Source organism: Gigantopelta aegis, chromosome 3 (genome assembly GCF_016097555.1).
Source record: "Gigantopelta aegis isolate Gae_Host chromosome 3, Gae_host_genome, whole genome shotgun sequence".
Lineage (NCBI taxonomy): Eukaryota > Metazoa > Mollusca > Gastropoda > Neomphalida > Peltospiridae > Gigantopelta > Gigantopelta aegis.
The window spans coordinates 29,700,361-29,723,128 of NC_054701.1; the positions used below are offsets into that span (position 1 = coordinate 29,700,361).

Here is a 22,768-nt window from a genome sequence, read left to right on the forward strand (position 1 = left end):
CTTAAATTGGTCTTCACTGATTGCCGATCACTTTATCGTCATTTTTGTCGCAAGAAGGTTGCAGGTGTTGCAACAAAAACCTTCTAGCGACCACATTGGTCGCCAAAAGGTCGCAAAGCTTTTTTTGTAGATTGGGAATTAGTTGCCGATCAGTAGGCGACCAGTCCCAGACCGGTCCCAGATTAGTCACAAAGTGATTTTTTTTTTTTGGGGGGGCGGGTATTTTGTTGGGGACCATGGAAGACTGATCGTCAACTGACCGCCGACTGATCGCTTACTGGTCGGCGACCGTAGCACACTGTGACGAACACCAGCAACCAATCGGCGACCAGTCAAGTTTATTGCTTTTGGTCGCAAAAAGGTTGCCGATATTTGTGGGTTTGTTTGGTCGCAGGTGGTCGTAAAATGGTATTTAGCTATGTGTGACTGGAGCATAAGGTTGATTACTCTACAAAACTGTTGGATTAAGTTAGAATAGAGTAAAACAAGAGTCTGAGACACGGGAATGGGGAAAATCCTTAAACATGGTTTGATGAGCCAGTAAGAACGTCATTTTACTAAAAGCCAAGTGTCGGAGAACACACGAAACAAAAACAAACACCCCCCCCCCCCCCCCCCCCCAAATCAAATGGAAAAAACCCCCAAACAAAACATAAAACTAGGTGGGGGAAAATGTAGAAAAAGAAAAACAGAAATCGAATATATTAATAATGTTTATTAACTTAAATTATAATGTTTATATTTTATCAATTGTTACAGATTTGTTACAATGTAATAGAATAATAAAAACAGGTATCTGTTTAAAACGACATGGTAAAAAGAGAAGTTTTTACCAAAAATAATTTATGCATCTATTTGATGACTTATTCTTTCTTTCATTCATTGTCCATGTTAACTTGAATTCGTACATAAATCGAATAAAGGTTCAAGCACGTTATCCTGGGCTTGCTTGCTGCTCAGGTCATGGGTCGGAATAAATGTTTATTTGTAAGTTGTTATGGAGAGAGAAGTCCGTGTATTGGTCATTGAGCCGGTAAAACTCACTCTAGCTGACATCCGGTATGAACCTGCTGTCTATCAATTTTATGCCAGTGGCTTAAAGGGAGAGTAAACTCAAACATGAGCCCTATGTGTTGGAAAGATGCATACCCGGACCACCAAAACATACTGACACTTTAACAAATGAAAAACGCATACTTTTATAGAGTTAATAAAAAAAAAACGTGATTACTCTGCTAACTGGGGGCAGCCATTTTCTTTACTTTTCGATGCGTCCGGGACTCTAGCTTGGGGCGAAGTGACGTCAGCTCCGACTAACTCCTGTATGCACAGTGTAAACAAAAACCTGACTTGTAAAACAACATAAATGACGTGATAATATAATAAACTATTTAACTAAATACATTTCAAGTTGCATTAACGGAACGAAATGGGTGAAAGTATTTTTCTCTGTTAAATAATCCAAAGGAAAAATGTACGCTATTAGGCCTTTGGTATGCTCCGTAGGAGCAAAAACGACAACCCACGATACCCAAGTGATAATTTTATTTTTTGGGGTACTACATAATTGGTCAGTTCTGTGATTTTAGATGGGAAAGTATACTTAATCAATAGTGTTACGGAACTATTTACAGTAATAAACTATGTTCATTACCATTTTAGGGGCGACAGGTAATATTACACAATACCGGTATATATTTTGGCTCGTCTGGTTACCTATCAAATACACACATGCCAATCAGGAATCACAGGTAGTGGCAAACACCAAAATAGACCAATTAACTAAGAAAACACTCCGCGTGTCATTTCAGTACATAGGTTAATACATGGACAATGGTGATTTATTTTGTATTGAAAAATAATATATACTTATAGCTTATACACTTAAGCATTCCTTTAACACTTTGATCTAGTATATGATATCTTGACTCGTATCAAGCTTGGGCATCACAAGCGGCGGATCAAGCACCTGTTCCGTGTAAAACGAATCTGATCCTGGCATGATGGCCATCAGCTTCCCATTGCTATCCTCGTCCTGAACCAGTTTGATGAAGGCATCACCTACAGCAGACACTCTGAAATGAAACATGTACAAAAACATTCAGGATGACACCAGAGAACAATTTAGATCTGTGGGACAGGGTCAGTGCTTTCGACGTGTTGCCTAAACATACGTTAAAGCTAGGTTTATACTTTTGACGCCGCTACTCGCCGTAATACGTTAGCATACGGTCGCAGCCACCGGCTGCCGGCATTCGCCAGCGCATAGATTTATATTTTAAACTCCGGCGAGCACTCGCCGTAAACCGGCGCATGTCAGCATAAAACTTTCCAGAGTTCAAATGTGTTCAACTTTCAAGGTGTGCGCTTGCAAACGCCGGAATTCAGCCAATCAGAAGTTGCTACATCATTCTATAATTAGGTTTTTCCCGGCCTAACCATTGCTCCACAACTGGACACAGGCCGTGGTATGTTTTATCCTGTTTGTGGGATGATGCATATAAAAGATCCCATGCTACTAATGAAAAAAGGTAGCGGGTTTCCCCTGAAACTATGTCACAATGACCATTATATTTGACGTCCAGTAGCCGATGATTAAACAGTCAATGGTGCTATAGTGCTATAAATAAAAACAAACTACTTCCAATAAATTATTATAACTGCTGCATTAGCATTTATGTCCGCCATCTTAACATCTGGTAAAATTAAAATATCTCCTTGGAGCCTTGAAAATAGGTCGCGCCTGCGAGCGTTGATTTACACTTGGGACAATGACGCTAAACGCGGGTGACGGCGTCAAAAGTATAAACTCAGTTTAACTCGGGATTGTGGAGAAAACCATAAAAGGTGCCAGCGTGTTGCCTAAACCTAGGTTAACTCTGGTTTGTGGAAACAACCATATAAAGTTTTCAACCTGTTGCCTAAACCTAGATTAACGTTAGATTTTGGAAACAACCTGGGTTATATAAGATTTTGGATATAACACTGGGCAATATAAGGTTTTAACGTGTAGCTTAAATCTAGGTTAATCTGGATTTTGGAGATAACCTAGGGCTGAAAAAGGTTTGCAATATCTTGTCTAAACATAGACTAACCATGGATTTTAGAGTTAGCCGGGGTCTATATAAGGATTACAACGAGTTGTTTAAACTCTGGCTAATCTCGGCTTTGGGAGGTAACGTTGGGCTAAAGACATTTTCAACATATTACCTAAATCTAATATTAACCCTGGATTTTGGAGTCGACCTGTGGTTACAATAGGTTTCCAACGTATAACACGTTGCCTAAGCCCAGACTAACCATGGTTTTTGGAGGTAACCTAGGGCTATATAATATTTTCAACGTGTAACGTAAATCTGCCTCGGCAGTATATTGCTTTCAAAGCTATCGACCGTAAGGTTGGTAGGTATTGGTTCGCGCCCTAGAACTATCCCCAAGCCAGGGTCTGATTTCACAAAACATTTGGCACGTAAACGTAATTGACCCCTCCGTACGGCGTGATTGACAACCGCGCTGGACCAATCATGTTTCGCGGTTCAAAAACCGCGGGCCCAAATTTGCTTGGACGCCATTAGGTTAGACAACTTTTTTCGATGTGTAACGTTTTTGTATAGTTAGCATTAAAATTAGTTAAAACAATTGTCTCCTCCAAATGAATTATAATCATAGTAAACATATACTTCTGCTGACAAGTGTTAACAGCGGTGACAACTATGCGGAGCCTACGATTGACGTAAAATCAGTGTTTTCCTGCGAAGCCGTCACATGGTATTGAAAGTGAAGTTTTGCCGAAATCCATCAACATTCAACTGATATATAAATTGTACGAAGGTAAGAGTTTAAGAATCACTTTCCCTCCAATGTAAAAGAATTTACTGACTCATTTAATCAGTCTTCGGTGTATATTTTGTCAAGAATCCGTCGTTAAACTGCACACAGTCAGACGAATGGCCAAAATAAAAGTTTTGGCAAGACTTCCGAACGTTCCAGCATTCAGTTAATTTAGGCTTAAGTTAGGTTTAGGGTTAGTGATAGTATTAATAAGCATGCTGGAACGTTTGGAAGTCTTAGCTTTCTTTCCTTTTCTTTTTGTTTGCATGTATGTAGGCGTGAGTGTGTGCATCTGCTTTTGTGTGGGGGAGTGAGGGAGTAACCTATATGGTTGTGAGCTTTAGGGGGATAAGGAAGTATTGTCTGGAAAGTTATAAATTAGGCAAATTTTATGTATGGACCCTGGAATGTTTTGAAGCAAAAAAATAATAATAAAAAAGAAAAAGAATTGTGATTTTTTGCAATCGGAACAGATCTGCTGATTACGGTTTCTCGGTTTGATTCGATTTAAGCCAATGCATCACGACTAGTATATCAAAGGCTGTGGCATGTGCTATTCTGTCTGTTGGGTGGTGTATATATATAAAAGATACCTGGCTACTAAAGTAGCAGGTTTGCACTCTGGACTATACATGTCAAAAATACAAAATGTTTGACATCCAATAGCTGATGATTAATAATTCAATGTGCTCTAGTGGTGTCTTTAAACAAAAAACCTTTAACTTATCCATTAGTCCCCCTCCACCCCACCCCACAATTAAAACAACCCAATTTTACCATATTATATATTAAAACAATTCCTCACCTAACAGCAGATCAATTACCAATCTTCGGTAATTTATAATAAATACTGGTAAGATATTTTATTATTCCTTTATTGTTATTCTTAGAATTTTCAACTTAATGGTTTCTGCCAGAGGCTACTGAGGTTAAACTTATGTACCCTAAAATCTTGGAAAGTAATAGATATATTTATTAATGTTTAGATAAATGATAGTAAAAGAACTGCTGTTTATAAATGGTCATGTGCTTGAAATGTAATGTCCTAACCCTAATTTCAAAACATTTCAAGCCCATAACCACCTAGATGAGGCACTTACATCTGTTTTGTTTTTATTACCTACTCTAAATATGATTTTCTTTTGGAGACAGTAGTTTTGTTTTTCATCATTATTTTATACCCCAAATTTTAGCAAAGCATAGGCATTTTTCTTCTTCCACATGTCATCTTATATGTAGCTTTGTGCAACTTTCTAATAGAAATCAAATAACATCATCAAAGTTAAATACATTGTTTACTACTTTTCTTAATTTACTGCTATACTTTTTAATTTTATACTTTGTTCAGTCACATTGATTTTGTTTCCTGTTAAAAAATTGTTTTCCTAAAATTAAATTAAACTTTAAATTAATACAACGATATGTAATTAAGTTACAGACTAATGTACTTCTTCAAATGATGTAAAATACTTAACATGTTTGTTTTTATATATTTCAGCAACTGGACCAATGGATGTGGAGTCATTGATTAGATGTCGAAAATGAGATTCTGAAGACAAACTATTAAACAAATTAAATTGCATCTTGATATTGAGAACAGAATGATAGAAATAATAGAACAGTTTCAATTGATATGTGAAAGAAAAACTGGGGCAGGGGGTGAAATTGCTGCTGAGGAGTAATTCAGACTTCCAAGACTTGGGATTCAGTTTGACACCACCCATCAAATGGTAATCCTTAATTGCTCAGTTGACTGTACAAGTTTCGAGGATAATGATTTGGAGATGGATGCCACAGAAAGATACATTTTTGAATAAATATATTTACCTGTACCAGATTGCATGGGGATTAATATCTAAAGACCCTCTCTTTGAGAAAAAAGAAAATGTTAGGAAGTATTCTCATAATAAATATTAAACAAATTGTGCGAACTGCAATCTGTGGTTTAGTTTCATGTTATGATACATATATATACATGTAAATCTATATAATTTTGCCTCTTTTTTTTATATATATATCTACATTTTTTTTAATTAAATTTTTATTTTGTATTATTATTATTGTTCTGTAAGCCAACATATTTTCCAATGATTAACATGATTATAATGTACAATGTGCATGTATGACTTCAGAATCTATAATACATTATGGAACACTTAAATTAATCATGTTAACTCTGTTTTACTGTGCATCAGCATTCCTATGCATGTAAATATGTATACTGATTAATATAGTGTACAGTAATTTGAAATAACTGTATAACGTGACCATTATATAAGATTCACATTATTTTTGATAGAACACAAAATACATGTACAAACTAAGCACCACATACAAAGGTGTTTTGAGCATGAATAATGTCGCTACGTACTGTTTCAGTCCTACTTTTGTTCTACGTTTTCCTACTTTTGTCCTACATTTTCTATATTTTCATTCCTAATTGTGTCCAACTTTTTCAAAAGGGTGTGCTGGATAGCCTGATTTTATAAAAAGGGGATGAAACACCCAAACAGCCCTAATATGTCTTGTCAGAACGGAGACGGGCCAATATGTCAGTATACATAACTGGAGGGCCAAAGATGTGGTCCCCAGTTGTGATTTGTTTTTGGGTTTTTTAAATTTCGTGTATGGCTTTGGTTTCATAAATAGGGCAAGTGTCGTATATCGGTTGATTCAAGCAGTGCAGCTATGTAAGAATACACCCCCATAAACAGCGCTATCCCACAATCTAAACCACTGCCTGCATAATTTTGGCACAGGCGACTGTAGTTCATTTAAACCACTGCCTGCATAATTTTGGCACAGGCGACTGTAGTTCATCAAGATAAACGTCTCCGGCACAATATTTATTATTGTGATGTTTATTGCTGTGCCGTAACGTTTATCCATTGGATCGAATTTTCCATTTGCAATCACGATTTAATAAAATCAGGCATATGTGCTTTATTTAAGAGCCTCAACACGTACAACAACATATTTTAATAAATTTTAGACAAAAATAATAAGTACAATACCTTTGGTAACCTTTCCAGGATTAGATGTTTGAAGATGACGCATTTAAACATTTGAAAGCTATTTTTATCCTGGCACATCGAAAATGCGGAATGAAAATTTTGCGGAACGAGAATTATTTGTATCAAGCATTTTACGTACACCCAGTAAAAAGAAATATTGCGGAACAATGGAATTGATTATTAAATTTATTTATTTTGTTATTTTTGTTTCTACATATGTGCTTTGTGTGGGTTGCATTATATGCATTGTTAATAATATTATCACATTACAGTTTTGGGGTGTATTATTCTTTTTTATTATTATTAAAAAAATAATGATTGTTAGTACAGGTCATTACTTATTTTAAGGCCTTCATTTATTTACTTTTTCCAAAATTATTATTTCCTTTAGTAATTGTTTTTAAATATTATTATTACAGGCCATTGCTTACATGTGTTTCAAAGGTTTTTCTCTTTTTTTTCTCTTTTTTTTTTTTTTAATTTCATTTCTTTTTTTTTAGCTATAATTACTGGTCATTAGTTATTTTAGGGGTTTTATTCAGTTAAAAAAAAAAAAAAAAAAAAAAAAAAAAATATATATATATATATATATATATATATATATATATATATATATATATCTAGACACACAAAGAATGGGGAAATAGACAATTTGAAAGTTAAACTGGCAGTTGAAAACAATTTATACATGTAAATCTAACATGTTATAATGATTGTCAGCTCCATGTAATTTATTCCTTGAAACATATTCATGTAACTACTTTCAAAACTTGTACTATAAGTTATATGTTGTTACATTACAAATCTGCACAGCAATGTACTTAAATAAAGTACTGAAAAAGTATGTTCAACTACATAATTATCAAGCATTAAGTCTCAAATGTTAACCATAACATTTAGAAATTAACATAAATGCATGAACATGTTAACAGTAAACTTACCTGAAGTAATCCACATCCACCCCACTACTTGCATGTTATTGTCAAGTGCACACCAGTGTGCAGACAGGTACAAGGCAGTCATTACAAGCAGCAGTTGTCATTAATTACTAAACATGTTCATATGGTTGCGAGGCAATCCTCAACAACACATTTAATGTTCAAACGGTTAAGTAGGAATCAGAGTACACATCGGTTTAGCCAATGTGCAGACAGGTACAAGGCAGTCACCACAAGCAGCAGTTGTCATCAAGTCACAGTTATGCATTAATTACTAAACATGTTCAAACAAGCAAATGCGTGATATCTTGCCACCCCCGTTTCATCCCTCTATGTCTGTCTCCCCCACCCCCTTCTGTTTTGTGTGTATATAAGTGTGTGTGTGTGCGTGTGTGTGTGTGTGTAACGGAAACATTTATAAATGAAAAAAACAACATTTTATTTAGTTAATAATAAAATTAATTAATTAATTTATTTATTATCATTGTTATTCAATCAATAATTTATTTATTATGTTATTTATTTATTATAATTACTAACATTATTCAGTAATTTATTATTATATTATTATTTATTAAGTATTAATTAATTAATTTATTATTATATTATTTAATTGTTATTATTAATTTATTATCAATTAATTGATTTTTAAAAAATATTATTCTTTAATTAAGTTTATTTATTTATTATTATTAAACGTGATATTCCATTAAATATCGTGGAATAAACTCGTGAACCCGAGACGAATAATAATAAAAATAATCCGATTCCACCAACAGTTTTCAATCACATTTTAAATATGCTCACAATGGTCGGCGGGAATATTCGAGATTTTGTTCGTAACTGAAAATTGGATTAATGCAGGATTACTATTTGGACAAACTGTCTATTTATGCGTAAAACGTGACTCGGGAAGTTTTCTTTATACAATAAGTGTTTATATTTATTGGTACATCTCATATTTCGCCACGAAATAATTAATTCCATGGTTGTATCGATTCCGCCTGAAATCTGGGCGGAAACTGCACGCTTGTTTTTGCTGTTCAAGTTGTAAACATCGGGTCCAATAAATGTCAAAATGTTAAAAAACGGACCGTAGATGTTTACCTTGGTGAACTAAGGCGACTGTATCCTGCTATAGTTTTGTAACCTTTCGTGCATAAAATTATGGTACACCGATAGCATTCCCACACGCCTTGTATTTTAATGTTACTGCTCACGTCCACCCCCCTTTTGTTTTTTTTAAACAAAACATTTAACGCAACCCGACCAAAAATAAAGACGCCACGGTTTTAAACGGGTCGTCGCCGTGCATTCTATTCTCTTGTTCCTCGGCATATCGGGATTCCATTAATATCAAAGTCGAACAACAACAACAACAACAACAAAAATTAACATGAAAAAGAAGAAGAAAAAAGAAACAAACAAGACATTTTAATTTATCAGTTTGACAAGAAAAATGAGCATAGGATGTTTTAAATGTTCTTTTGGTTGCATTCGACGTTCACTTCCGGGTTCTTGTGCTTCGATAAAATTTACTGAAGGAAAAATGGTTTCGTCGATTTAAATCACGTTATCATCGTAAATGTACCCTGTAGTGAAATACTTGAATGTCTCCTCTTGTCGGCTTTTTATTTAAACAACGATATTTGTAAATAAATTAAGGCAAAAACGTAATCGGCAGATCGGTTGATTTTGCTATCGACCTATGCGAATTGGCAGCCATTATTAAAAGTTTGTCTAACCTTGCATCACGTGTCACGGTGGGCGTGGTTAACTCGTCATACGGAGGGGTCAATTAGGTATACTTAGTTCTTATTATAATTGCCATTAACAGTACAACAAATATATATATATATATATATATATATATATATATATATATATATATATATATATATATATATATACACACACACACACATACATGTACTTCATTTTCTTTTGTCTTTCATCTTCCGTAATGATGTATTTTTTCTGCGTGAAATAAATGCTAAACAAATGTAAACGTACTACAGATATATCTGCTAGTCGCAGACGTAAACTTACGATGTTTTGTGAATTTGACTCCAGATATCTAGTTTTAACGGCTCGGTGATGAGGTGTAATTCCATTATGTTGACTCATCTCTCACTAGACAGTATAGCGCCTGTCCTTGAGCAGGTAGCTTAGATAGCTCAGCTGTATGTTTGATCAGGACAAAATGCCAACACAATAATTGGATATTAGCAGAAAAATAAACTGATTTAATAATTCAAACGCCTACTTACGGAACGATTTCAAGAACGTCGAGATAGGCCATTAGACTGTCGTAGCAAATACATTGATCTGGCTTTGGATGCATAAGACTTGTGTCTGCAGCGGATGGACACAGACAGGCCAACCTCACTCCCATGCTGGGCATATTTGGATTTGACTGGAACATATGCAAAGAAAGTCAATTTTAAAAAGTAAAAAAAAAAAAAAAAAGTAAAAACATATAAGCCTAATTTACATTGACTCCCTTATAAAAAAAGTAAAGTTTGTTTTATTTAACGATGCCACTAGAGCACATTGATTTTTTATCTTATCATCGGCTATTGGACGTCAAACATATGGTCATTCTGACACTGGGTTTTTTTTTATAGGAAACCCGCTGTTGCCACATAGGATACTCTTTTACGGAAGGCAGCAAGGGATCTTTTATTTGCGCTTCCCACAGGCAGGATAGCACAAACCATGGCCTTTGTTGAACCAGTTATGGATCACTGGTCGGTGCAAGTGGTTTACACCTACCCATTAAGCCTTGCGAAGCACTCACTCAGGGTTTGGAGTCGGTATCTGGATTAAAAATCCCATGCCTCGACTGCGATCCGAACCCAGTACCTACCAGCCTGTAGACCGATGGCCTAACCACGAAGCCACCGAAGCCAGTAACTCCCTTATAACGTCATACACAAACATCAGTTGTGGGCAAAAATCGACATGCTATCCACGTTTTCTCAAATAACTGACTGTATTACATGCATGTATTATCCCTTTCTTCCGTAATAGACTATACATAACAAATAATAGAAGTCATGGACTCTTTGCTATCGACTTACGTTGTTAGATCACTGGCTACTGCAGACCTCCCCAGGCTGTCCATTGCCAAATTAGCCCGTTGCTAATTTTTAAGCAAAATTGTTACTACTTTTAGCTTTTGGGTAATTAAATAAAAAGTTACTTACATTATCCTCATTTTAATAATTTTCAAGGAAATATTCTATATATCTTAAAATTGACTAAACCAAATTTGTTCTAGTGTGAGCCCTGTTACTGGATGTCAAACATACGTCATTGTGACACTAGAATGCTAGAGAAGAAACTCACAGATGCCACACGAACTGTCTTATTACTTATTAACAACTATCTCACTATGTTCTGTGATATACCAGGCGTGGAACAATAAGTTTTGTTGGAAATGGTACACAGTGGGCCCAGTTATTGGCGTGTGTTTGTGTGTGTGTGTGTGTGTGTGTGTCTGTTGTGTGTGCGTGTCTGTTGTGTGTGCTTGTGTGTGTGTGTGTGATTGTGTGTGTGTGTGTGCTTGTGTGTATGTGCTTGTGTGTGAGAGAGTATATATATATATATATATATATATATATATATATATATATATATGTGTGTGTGTGTTGTGTGTCTTTTGTGTGTGTATGTGTATGTGTGTGTATTTATGTTGTGTGTATATAAGTGTGTGTGTGTGTGTGCGTGCGTGCGTGTGCGACTGTGTGTACGCGTGTATGCAAATTTTTTATTGTTTGTGGTAAGTACTTGCTAGTATGTATATAATTGGTCTCTCTAATTTTTGTGCTACTTTATGTCACACAAAGCGCTTACGTGGAAATGTAGCACCTTAAAATTTACAATGATATCCCATACGCTTATGTGTTCCACAACCCCCCCCCCCCCCACCAGCCACCCACCCCTGATGCGTACTCTACCACGTGATTTGTAGGATTAGTGGAAAAACTAAATAAAGATAATCTTAGAATACATTTAAAAGAAATAATTTTTCAGCTTTAGTAGACTCGTTCGTATTACGAATATGTTTAAGTTGAAGTTTAACCTAGATTCGCACAGAATAGATGAATGAAGTTAAACCCTACACATTTTACCATTAGTAACAATGGATCTTTTATAGGCCTATACGCCATCACACAGACAGGATATCACATAATATGGCCTTTCATATACCAGTGGTGGTGCACTGGCTGGATCGAGAAACAGCTCAATGGGCCTACCCACGGGAATGGATCCCAGACCGACCGCGCATCAGGCGAGTACTTTACCACTGGGCTAACGTCACACTCCAGAATAGATCAATGACTTCTACTAACCGCCCAGCTTTTAGTAAATCCAACTACCGCATGTTTTGTAGCCGTATAGACTGGAAACCAGAAAAATGGCGCCAAACCTGAAAAAAAAAAATAGAAAAGAAAATGTTTAAAAGAACAGGTTCCCTGGGCCGTATCTAGTCCAAATGGTCTAAGGCATAACGTAGGAACGATATGTAAAGCGTGTGCGTGTGTGTGTGTGGAGGGGGGTGGGGGGTGGGGGCCCGGGGGCTGGGGTTGCAACACACCATAGTGAGGCACACACTCATATATATATATATATATATATATATATATATATATATATATATATATATATATATATATATATATATATATATATATATATATGTGTGTACATATATATACAGTCAAACCTGTCCTAGCGGCTACCTGCATTCAGCGTCACCTGCCTTAAGCGGCCACTTTTTCCCTCCCAAATGATTTATAACGTAAATGCACCTCTAATAAGCGGTCACCTGTCTAACGCGGCCAGCGGCCACCCACATCGGATCCCAAATCGCTAAAATACCTGTATTAAGCGGCCACAGTAAATGTTTACTGTTATATAAAAGTGATATTTAACAACAGCGATAAGGTGCAGCAAATAACCGATCTTCACACATTCAGGAATATTAGTACCCATTCAGTCCCGACATCTCTATTGTGTATCAATTAGAAAGTATGACTGTGGAAAGCATCTATTTGACTCTGGGCAGGCTACGGTTGACATTTGTGACATTAAAAAATTATATAAACCATCTTGTGATATTTACATATTATAGGAAGCCTATTTGTTATAGCATTTCTGGATGTAGAGAAGGTTTTTTTAAAATTGGCTTAATGAGTCCCAGATGTACAAATCTGTTTCTCCGTGTACCACGGAAGGTTCACCATTCACGCCACACCATCCCCATCGTCAGTCAGGAGGTGACACACTGGACGACTAAGGGGTTGATGTATCTGTTATATATATCTTATGTAATTAACATTACCTATTATTATTCACCTGCTATTGAAGCCGTATTTATTATCATCCCTCCTCTACCACCTTTATCCTTACGCATGTGTTCCATGGCCAAATTAGTTCCCCAAATAACTGCATTCTGAAATTAAAAGAAGAAGGAAAAAAGGAAATGTTTTACTTAACGACGCACTCAACACATTTTATTTACGGTTATATGGCGTCGGACAAATGGTCAAGGACCACACAGATATTGAGAGAGGAAGCCCACTGTCGCTACTCTTTTCGATTAGCAGCCAGAAATCTTTTATATGCACCATCCCACAGACAGGATAACACATACCACGGCCTTTGATATACCAGTCGTGGTGCACTTGCTGGAGCAGTAAATAGCCCAATGGGCCCACCGACGGGGATCGATCCCAGACCGGAAATTAAAAGAATGCCAGATTTAAACACAATCAAATTAGATACATCTTTTTATGAAGACCTTATGAGGGGCTATGTAAAACATTTATAATATTTGCTTATATAATGAGAAAGCTCCCCCCCCCCCCTCCAAAAAAAAACAAAAAACCCCAAAACAAAACAACAACTTGAAACTGTAGCCCAAATTTCAGTGACTTTTTTTAGCTTCGTAAAGTACATAGATGTAATGTAATGTAATGTGTGATTGAATGTCAGTAATGTGAGATTGGATGTCAGTAATGTGAGATTGTGAGATTGGATGTCAGTAATGTGAGATTGGATGCCAGTAATGTGAGATTGAATGTCAGTAATGTGAGATTCGATGTCAGTAATGTGAGATTCGATGCCAGTAATGTGAGATTGGATGCCAGTAATGTGAGATTGGAAGTCAGTAATGTAAGATTGGATGTTTGTAATGTGAGATTGAATATCAATAACTTCCTGGCACTCTGGATGAGAGTTTTGATTGCAGTCAGTCTTTTTCATCCATAGTTCGTGTGCGTAGAGAACAATCAAAGACGCCATTTCTTGCAGATAGAAAGTGTGTTTGTTTTGTTTAACGACACCACTAGAGCACAGTGATTAATTAATCATCGGCTATTGGTAACATTTGGTAATTCTGACTCGTAGTTATCAGAGGAAACCCCCTATATGTTTTTCTAATGCAGCAAGGGATCTTTTATATACACTTTCCCACAGACAGAAAAGTACAAACCACGAACTTTGACAAGTTGTGGTGCACTGGTTGGAACGAGAAAAAACCCCAACAGTTCAATTGATCCATCGAGATGGTTCGATCCTGCGACGCAAACACCTCAAGCAAGCACTCAACCGATTGAGCTAAATCCCGCCCTTTTGATTACTCGTCAAAATTGGAAATCATAATTTGGAAAAGAACCAAGCGAAAATACAGACACCTACTACTCCGCCTTGTGCCAACCAGGTGACAAATCTGCACTCTCCAGTTATTACTACGAAACAAATCACCGACTACCATAATACTAATACGTACCACATTGATCGCTATCGTCATTTCCCACATATTCTCATTCATTATTCCTGCGTTATTCACCATCACGTCAATGTGACCAAAACTATTCACAGCCGACTGAAAGGTAGCTGAAATTATACGAATGTTATTGCACACAGTAAATAAATAAATAATACCTCTTCTGTTTTCATTATTTCTTAATGACATTGAAGAGCATGGCTGCAGTGGACTTAGTCTTGAAAAAACCATATCTGACGATATGCTACATTTGTGTACTGTTTTATTTGTTTTATTATATGCCGATGACATGGTACTCATCGCAGACAATTATAATCATATGCAACATTTATTAGATGTCTTTGATGTGTATTGTAGTACATGGAAATTAACTGTCAATTGCACGAAGACTAAGGTTTTAATTTTTGGTGGTAGCAAGAAGGACTATACAAAAACCTATTTAATTTAGGAAACATAAGTTTACTAATACTAGAAAAGCTTTGTTTTCACAAGCCGAAAAAGCCATGTATTTTATCTTAAAACAAGGAAGACGGTATGACCTTTCTGTACAAGTCCTTTTGAAATTGTTTGATTGTATGGTACAACCTATTTTGTTATATGGTTGCGAGATTTGGGGTTTTGAAAACTTGTCTTATTTAGAAACGTTACAAAATAAATTCATGAAGTTTCTGTTGTCAGTTAAGAAGTCAACGCCTGTGAATATGTTATATGGAGAACTGGGGCGTTACCCAGTCTCCCTTGATGTCAAATTAAGAATGATAACTTTTTGGTTTAAACTAATAACTGGAAAACACACAAAGTTATCATTCTTGATATATGAATTATTGCTGAATGATTATAAAAATGGAATATGTGATCATAAATGGTTAAAGTTTATCAAATCTGTTTTGGATGACGTTGGATATAGCAATGTATGGACTGCACAGTGTAACCAGCTACCAGATGTAAATCTATTAAAACAAAGAATTATTATAAGATTACAGGATCAGTTCTTACAAACATGGAACAATGAAATTGTTAATTCATCTAAAGCATCTTGTTACAGACTGTTTAAATCAAATATTGTGTTCGAGACATATTTAACCAATTTAGAGAAAAAATATTGGTTACCACTATTACATTTTCGACTCTCAAATCATTATGTTCCCATTGAAAAAGGCAGATGGAAAAAAATAACTTTAACAAATAGAACATGCTTTCTGTGTACAAATAACGAAATTGGTGATGAATTTCATTATATAATGTGTTGTCCTTTTTTTAAAGATGAAAGAACAAGACTTCTGCCAAAGTGTTGCCAGTCTAGACCAAATGTTTATAAATTTACAATGCTATTTGACAGTAAAAAAACCTGGTGTTCTCAGAAAGCTAGCAGTTTTCTGTAAACAAATTATGCATATTCTTAAGTCCCAGGGCTGAAATCTGTTTTTTACAATTTCATTTTATTTGTATATGCAATGTATGTCTTCAAATGCAAGTATGAATCCATAAATATACACTTGTTTTATCTGATGTACATTATTATGACGAATGTGCCATCTTGTCATTTATTTATTTAATTATATTTTTACAATGTACTTCATATGCCGTTGAATTACGGCCAGAGTGTAAATAAAGTTCAGTTCAGTTCAGTTGTTTCCCTTAGCAGGAACCATATATGATTTACGAATGCTACAAAGTTCAGCCTTAAAGATAGTGTCTCACATCCCCATCCCACATAAATATCGTTTACTAATTATTCACTGCCGACTGAAAAGTTGTTGAAAGTATACGAATGTTAGTACACACGGTAAATAACCGAATACAAATGTGTTGTGTCCCATATATGATTTACGAATGCTACAAATGTCAGCCTTAAAGCTACAGTCTCACATCCCCATCCCACCTAAATATCATTTACTAATGTAACATGCATATATGAACTTCAGTTTTGATGTGTTCGTATACTTTCGTTGGCTACCTGGATATAACATACAATCTGTCGCCATTGTCTTTGATACATGGTACCACTAAACTGTGGTGAGAAGCGACCCGTCTTTTGGTTGTCCAAACAGCAAATGCCAAATTTTAAGTCACCAAAATTAACTAAATCGAAGAATGGCATGCCACTAAAGGAAAGTCAACATGAATTATTTATTATAACTTGTGAAAATGTAAAAATATACTCGAGATGGCAGATTTAAACCGAGGTGAACAATAAAAAAAAACCCATAAAAATGTCGTGGTTAGGTAATCGGTCTACAGGATGGTGGGTACTGGGTTCGGATCCCAGTCGAGGCATGGTTTTTTTTAATCCAAATACCGACTCCAAACCCCGAGTGAGTGCTCCGCAAGGCTCAATGGGTAGGTGTAAACCACTTGCACCGATCAGTGTTCCACAACTGGTTCAACAAAGGCCATGGTTTGTGCTATCCTGCCTATGGGAAGTGCAACTAAAAGATCCCTTGCTGCTAATCGGAAAGAGTAGCTTATGAAGTGGCGACAGCGGGTTTCCTCTCAAAATCTGTGTGGTCCTTAACCATATGTCTGACGCCATATAACCGTAAATAAAATGTGTTGAGTGCGTCGTTAAATAAAACATTTCTTTCTTTATAAATACACACAAACACAATAAAAAAAAGAGAGAAATCGCCTAGATATTGCTTTCATGTAATGATAAAAATCCCATTTCAGTACTTTACTGCCTATGCTAAATATAAAACACAAAATATGTTGGATTTTTTTTATGAACTGAATCGTAATGCTTGGCATAGTATTATTTCAAAAATAATAAACTGCAACTCGAAACCAGGGGCTACAACTGACCTGTAAATTGATCTTTCTTGGTAACGTCGCATTTTCCAAATCTGACATTGTCAGCTCCGTATTCCTTTTGTAGGGCTGCTAAAGTCTCCTCGCCGGTTTTTGTATTGAGATCTGCAATAAAAACCTGAAAAGGAAAACAAATCTATATAATCCTTGTTTATTTATTCATATTATTTAGTCCTATATAACAATTATATTGCCGAAACTGTTCAACCCAATCATGGACCAAGCATAAACAAAACATATGGTTTACTGAAAGAAAAAAGAAGACGTCAGAAAATAGATTTAGATAGAAAAAAAGAAGATTTTGTTGTTGTACTGTCTAGTACTCGTATGAACAGAGCACTCGGCATGATTCTATCAGCGATGTTCCGAATTGTTGGACAAAGAAAGAAGAAGGAAATGTTATATTTAACGACGCACTAAACACATTTTATTTACGGTTATATGGCGTCAGACACATGGTTAAGGACCACACAGATATCGAGAGAGGAAACCCGCTGTCGCCACTTCATGGGCTACTCTTTTTTTCGATTAGCAGCAAGGGATCTTTTATATGCACCATCCCACAGACAGGATAGTACATACCACGGCCTTTGTTACACTAGTTGTGGAGCACTGGCTGGAACGAAAAATAGCCCAATGGGTCGACCAACGGGGATCGATCCTGGACCGACCGCGCATCAAGCGAACGCTTTAGCACTGAGCTACGTCCCGCCCCTGTTGAACAAGGGATTATAAGAGTTACGTTAGAATCTATTGAAAGCTCGTTTCATTAGACTGAGACACATTATTAGGCTGTCCTCCAGACATTTGACTGTTACCGGTAATATAAACAAAAGTTACAAGAGATATGTTTGACTATTGACAATTAGTTTCATTAAACTGGGACAAAGTATTCTAAAACTCTAAGTTTTACTATGAAGATAATATTTATGAAGAAAATGAAAATTTTATTTTTGCTTCAAATTTGTACTCCGTTGACCTTTAATGACATATGGTGACACCCCCCCCCCCCCCCCCCCCCCCCGATTTTTTAAAAGTTGACGTCCACTGGGATATGACGCAGAACATGATGCTACATAGATTAACTATGGTGGTAGCTTTGACATGACATAATGTTTTTAACATGCTCCTATACCACTAAGGTTTCGAGCATGTCCACCCCGGGTTCGACCTCTGGAGGCCAGGGACCCAATCCGGGGCAGAATTACTTAGGTCAATTTTAAACTTAAGCCAATGGTGAATGGGGCTTTATATTTTGATTTTAGATGCGCCATTTCTAAAAAAATTAATAAATATAATTTAAATATTTATAAAATTTTGATCGCCATTTTTGAACGGGCGTTTCTAATTATAAAATATTACCATACAGAGCTCTCTATTAGCCCTACAATTTTTTTAAGGGAGGTTGGTTTCCAGGAGGTTGGGCCTAGGCCACAGGAATTTGTTTAGTAGGGGGACAGAGTGTTATAAGGGGCACCAATTATATCGGGAACTTCAGTGTGGCCGAAACCGGGGGGGGGGGGGGGGGGGGGGGGGGGGGGGGGGGGTAGTGGCAGTCCACAAACCTAACACCCCCTACGGCCGAAACCGCCTACGCCTATGGCCTAAACCTACTTCCATTCTCGGTACTCCTCAGGTGAAGATTTGCGGCTGGATCACTAGAAGAGTGTTCCACATCCGCTAATGATTAACAGGTACAGGAAAGTTTGCGTCTGGTGAGTCTGGCAGAGTGAAACGTATTCGGATGATTTTGAAGTCCAGAGGCGCCTCTCCGTAGACCACGGGAATCTAAAAGTTACGTCATTCACCAGACGATGTGACCCTTTAATTTAGAATACTAGAGGGTGGAGACGGGGTATAGTACCAGGTTCCATCAACTAGGATAGGAGCAGCGCACCGCTCTATTGAGTTCCGGGGTAGCTTTGACATTTTCGGGTAGAACGAACTCGTTTTCTAAGCCACTTTTTTAATTCTTCCTCTAGACTACAGACAGCTGTTTTCATTATATAGAAACATGGCATTAGGCTGTCCTCTAAAACTCCAAACGTTTGACTATTACCGGTAATATATACACAAGTTACAAGAGAACACACATCTAGGATGAGAAATATCCTTACAGCAATCTTAATTCAGTGCATTGCAGTTATAAATAGAAATCATTTAGCTATAGTCAGAAATGCATTTAGGCCTACCTTTCCGCCCCTTTTTAGTGCCGCTTCTGCCTTCCCCTTTCCAAGGCCTTGAGCTGCCCCCGTTATGAAAAATACTTTGTTAGATATTTCCATCGTAAGCTCTCAACTCGTCTGTTTTCATTAATGGTGTTGTCTGACCGTTCAAAAGTGCTAGCAGTATGCCCTACTAATACGATAGGTGTTGTCCAAACATTTACAACGATAAAGATGTTGCTGAGTGGAAAGTTTATTAAAAACAACAAACCGATTCTCGTTTTATTCTCAAGGCCAGTTGAGAAAGAGGCGACAATCCTGAAGCAGAAAGCAGACACTCAGAAAGCCAGAAGATATTTTTGTATAGGCTATGTGAGGTCAAAGTCATGTCACGGGTCGATGTAACGTTGTTTTGCTGTAGCTTGACGGGCCTTGGTGCTGTAGTAGTTATACCATGAGACATAAGGGTGGTAGGTACTGGCCACTGGGTTCGCCTCCCGGTACCAGTTGCCACTCACCCAGAGAGAGTTTAACAACTCAGTGGGTAGGTGTAAGCTCACAACACCGACTTCTCCCTCACTAACGACTAACAACTAACCCCGACATCTATACATCGTGAAAAATGCATACAAAACTGAAGTGTTGAGTTATCTGCAGACATCTCGTTGAATTTTACTCGTTGTATGTACGAAACTGCATTTCACGACATCAAATTTTCGAACGCTAAATGACCAAAATAATTCGACCAATCAAAAGTATTTTTAACATCCCCGGCGGGATTCGAACCCGCGACCTCTGGATTAGAAGTCCAGCGCGCTATCCACTGCGCTACGGGGACCTGAATTCCTTATGTTTTCTGGGGGATTATAAGAGTTACGTTAGAATCGTTGAGACACAGTATTAAGCTGTCCTCCAGACGTTTGACTGTTACCGGTGATACGAACAAAAGTTACAAGAGATACGTTAGACTCTACTGACAGTTAGTTTAATTAAATTGAGACAAAGTATTCTAAAACTCTAAAAGTTTTACTATGAAGATAATATTTATGAAAAAAATGAAAATTTAATTTTTGCTTAAAATTTGTACCCCGTTGACTTTTAATGACTTATGGTGATCCCCCCCCCCCCCCCCCCCCCCCCCACACACACACACTTTTTTAAAGTTGACCTCCTGTGACGGAGACATGCCAAGTCTATATTAGCTCGGCCATTTACCTTTCGACCGACCGTTCAAAAATTGCGCCAAATTCCCTCAATCAAAATTGCGCACCCTTTTCTCTTTGGCATTTAACTGCTCCATTCAAATTCCATAGCACCACCACCACCCCCACCCGCCTGCTACCGATTTGATCGGGCTGCTGGTGCTCCCTTGCACCTGCCAGTGCAGGCGGTCCCTCCTCTCCCCTTCTCCCACCTTTCCTGTCATGGACGGAGGAGCCGGCCAAGGCCGGCTCTTGTGCCCACGACAGGCGTGCGCTACAACAGCTTGTTCTGAATGTGCACGTAAAACCCTATGACATGACATGACATGACATGACGGAGACAGCCGTCTGCACATTAACTTTTGACCGGGGTCTGAAACAACTGGAGTAGCACTTTAATGATCGAAAGCCAGTGCATGGAGTAATTATCCAAGAAGGTTCCCCTATTAATTAGATGGTATTTGTATTGTTGGTAGTTTTAGAGAATTGTTGTGGCCATTATTTCGCCACTTGTCCATAAATGGCAGGACTGCCAAAGATGGGACCCAGCTGCCAAAAATCCAAATAGGGGATATAAGCTGAGAGGCGGTGTTAACGCTGTCCGCTGGGCGAACTTTATTAGTCCAGTGGACATAGGTAACTATATTTTACTGCTCTGTAGTAACTGAAAGGTATTTTGTTGTGGCATTCAAGTACATGTATTATAATTATGTGTATTCTTGTTTTGCTTAGTGGGGGAAGGACAGCTGGTAATGTAAGTCAGACCGACTAAAGTAAAGTGTAGGCGTCGCTTACCCAAAAAATATATATAGAGAGGTTATAATATCTATAGGTGGTAATCCTAATATCATGACCTGGTAAATTATAGGTCCTCTGAATATTGGATGTAGAGAAGACTGAAGATAATAATTAATTATCTCTATAGGTGGTAATCCTAATATCATGACCGGGTAAATTGTAGGTCCTCTGAATATTAGATGTAGGGAAGACTGAAGATAATAATTAATTCTCACTATAGGTGGTAATCCTAATATCATGACCGGGTAAATTGTAGGTCCTCTGAATATTGGATGTAGGGAAGACTGAAGATAATAATTATATCTATAGGTGGTAATCCTAGTATCATGACCTGGGAAATTGTAGGTCCTCTGAATATTGGATGTAGGAAAGACTGAGGATAATAATTAATTATTCTAAGGTTGGGTGATGTTTTAACTGTGAGTGGTAGCTATATCCCTAATTGTCAAGTGATTAAGTTTACGTGTGGCGCTCAGCCTAGAGTTGGTGTGACACCGGCTTTAACAAGCCATGTAAGTGCTGTAACACTTACCTGGTATTATATAATACACATTTGAAACTAAAATGGTGTTGTTGTCTTTCTAGTGAATTTAACGTTGGTTAATAGTAAATATATATACGATCCCGTTCCCTGAATACCCTAGAGCCAGCCACTCGGATAGAAAACTACCCGATACAGGGAGATCTATATGTATAGACTGGGATATTTGGAGAAATACTGTTACATCCATCTGTTACCGGGGAACTAAGTGGTGGGAGCAGTTCCGGTAACGGCGTTAGAACCCCCGTGACACCTCCACTGGGATATGACGCAGAACATGATCCTACATGGATTAACCATGGTGGTAGCTTTGACTCTCTCTGGTAGAATGAAATCGTTTTCTAAGCCACTTTTTGGATTCTTCCTCTAGACTATACAGACAGCTGTTTTCGTTATATTGAGACATAACATTAGGCTGACCTCTAAAACTCCAAACGTTTGACTATTACTGGTAATATATACAAAAGTTACAAGAGGACACACATCTAGGATGCGAAATAGCCTTACAACAATCTTAATTAAGTGCATTGCAGTTATAAATAGAAATCATTTAGCTATAGTCGGAAATGCATTTAGGCCTACCTTTCCGCCCCTTTTCAGTGCCGCTTCTGCCATCCCCTTTCCAAGGCCTTGAGCCGCCCCCGTTATGAAAAATACTTTGTTAGATATTTCCAT

General features: G+C 37.2%; 1 protein-coding gene and 1 non-coding gene across 2 annotated transcripts; both read right to left on the reverse strand.

The window, feature by feature from the left end:
- Positions 1 to 1,754: 1,754 nt before the first annotated feature.
- LOC121368585 (15-hydroxyprostaglandin dehydrogenase [NAD(+)]-like) lies at positions 1,755 to 22,768 on the reverse strand. Its single transcript, XM_041493324.1, has 7 exons — positions 22,676 to 22,768; positions 17,382 to 17,505; positions 14,583 to 14,689; positions 13,148 to 13,244; positions 12,142 to 12,218; positions 10,054 to 10,199; positions 1,755 to 2,075 (listed from the first exon to the last, which is right to left on the reverse strand). The coding sequence occupies exons 1-7, from the start codon at positions 22,766 to 22,768 to the stop codon at positions 1,910 to 1,912; spliced, it is 810 nt and encodes a 269-aa protein (XP_041349258.1). The 3' UTR covers positions 1,755 to 1,909.
- On the reverse strand, positions 20,318 to 20,390 carry Trnar-ucu. Its single transcript has one exon. It is a non-coding gene; the product is annotated as a tRNA-Arg (tRNA).

Coding starts and splice junctions, on each gene's coding strand:
- LOC121368585 (XM_041493324.1), bottom strand. CDS start 22,768: ATGGAAATATCTAACAAAGTATTTTTCATAACGGGGGCGGCTCAAGGC. Junction 17,506..22,675: donor CACTGAAAAGGGGCGGAAAG/GTAGGCCTAAAT, acceptor TTTCCTTTTCAG/GTTTTTATTGCAGATCTCAA. Junction 2,076..10,053: donor GACGTTCTTGAAATCGTTCC/GTAAGTAGGCGT, acceptor GTTTCATTTCAG/AGTGTCTGCTGTAGGTGATG.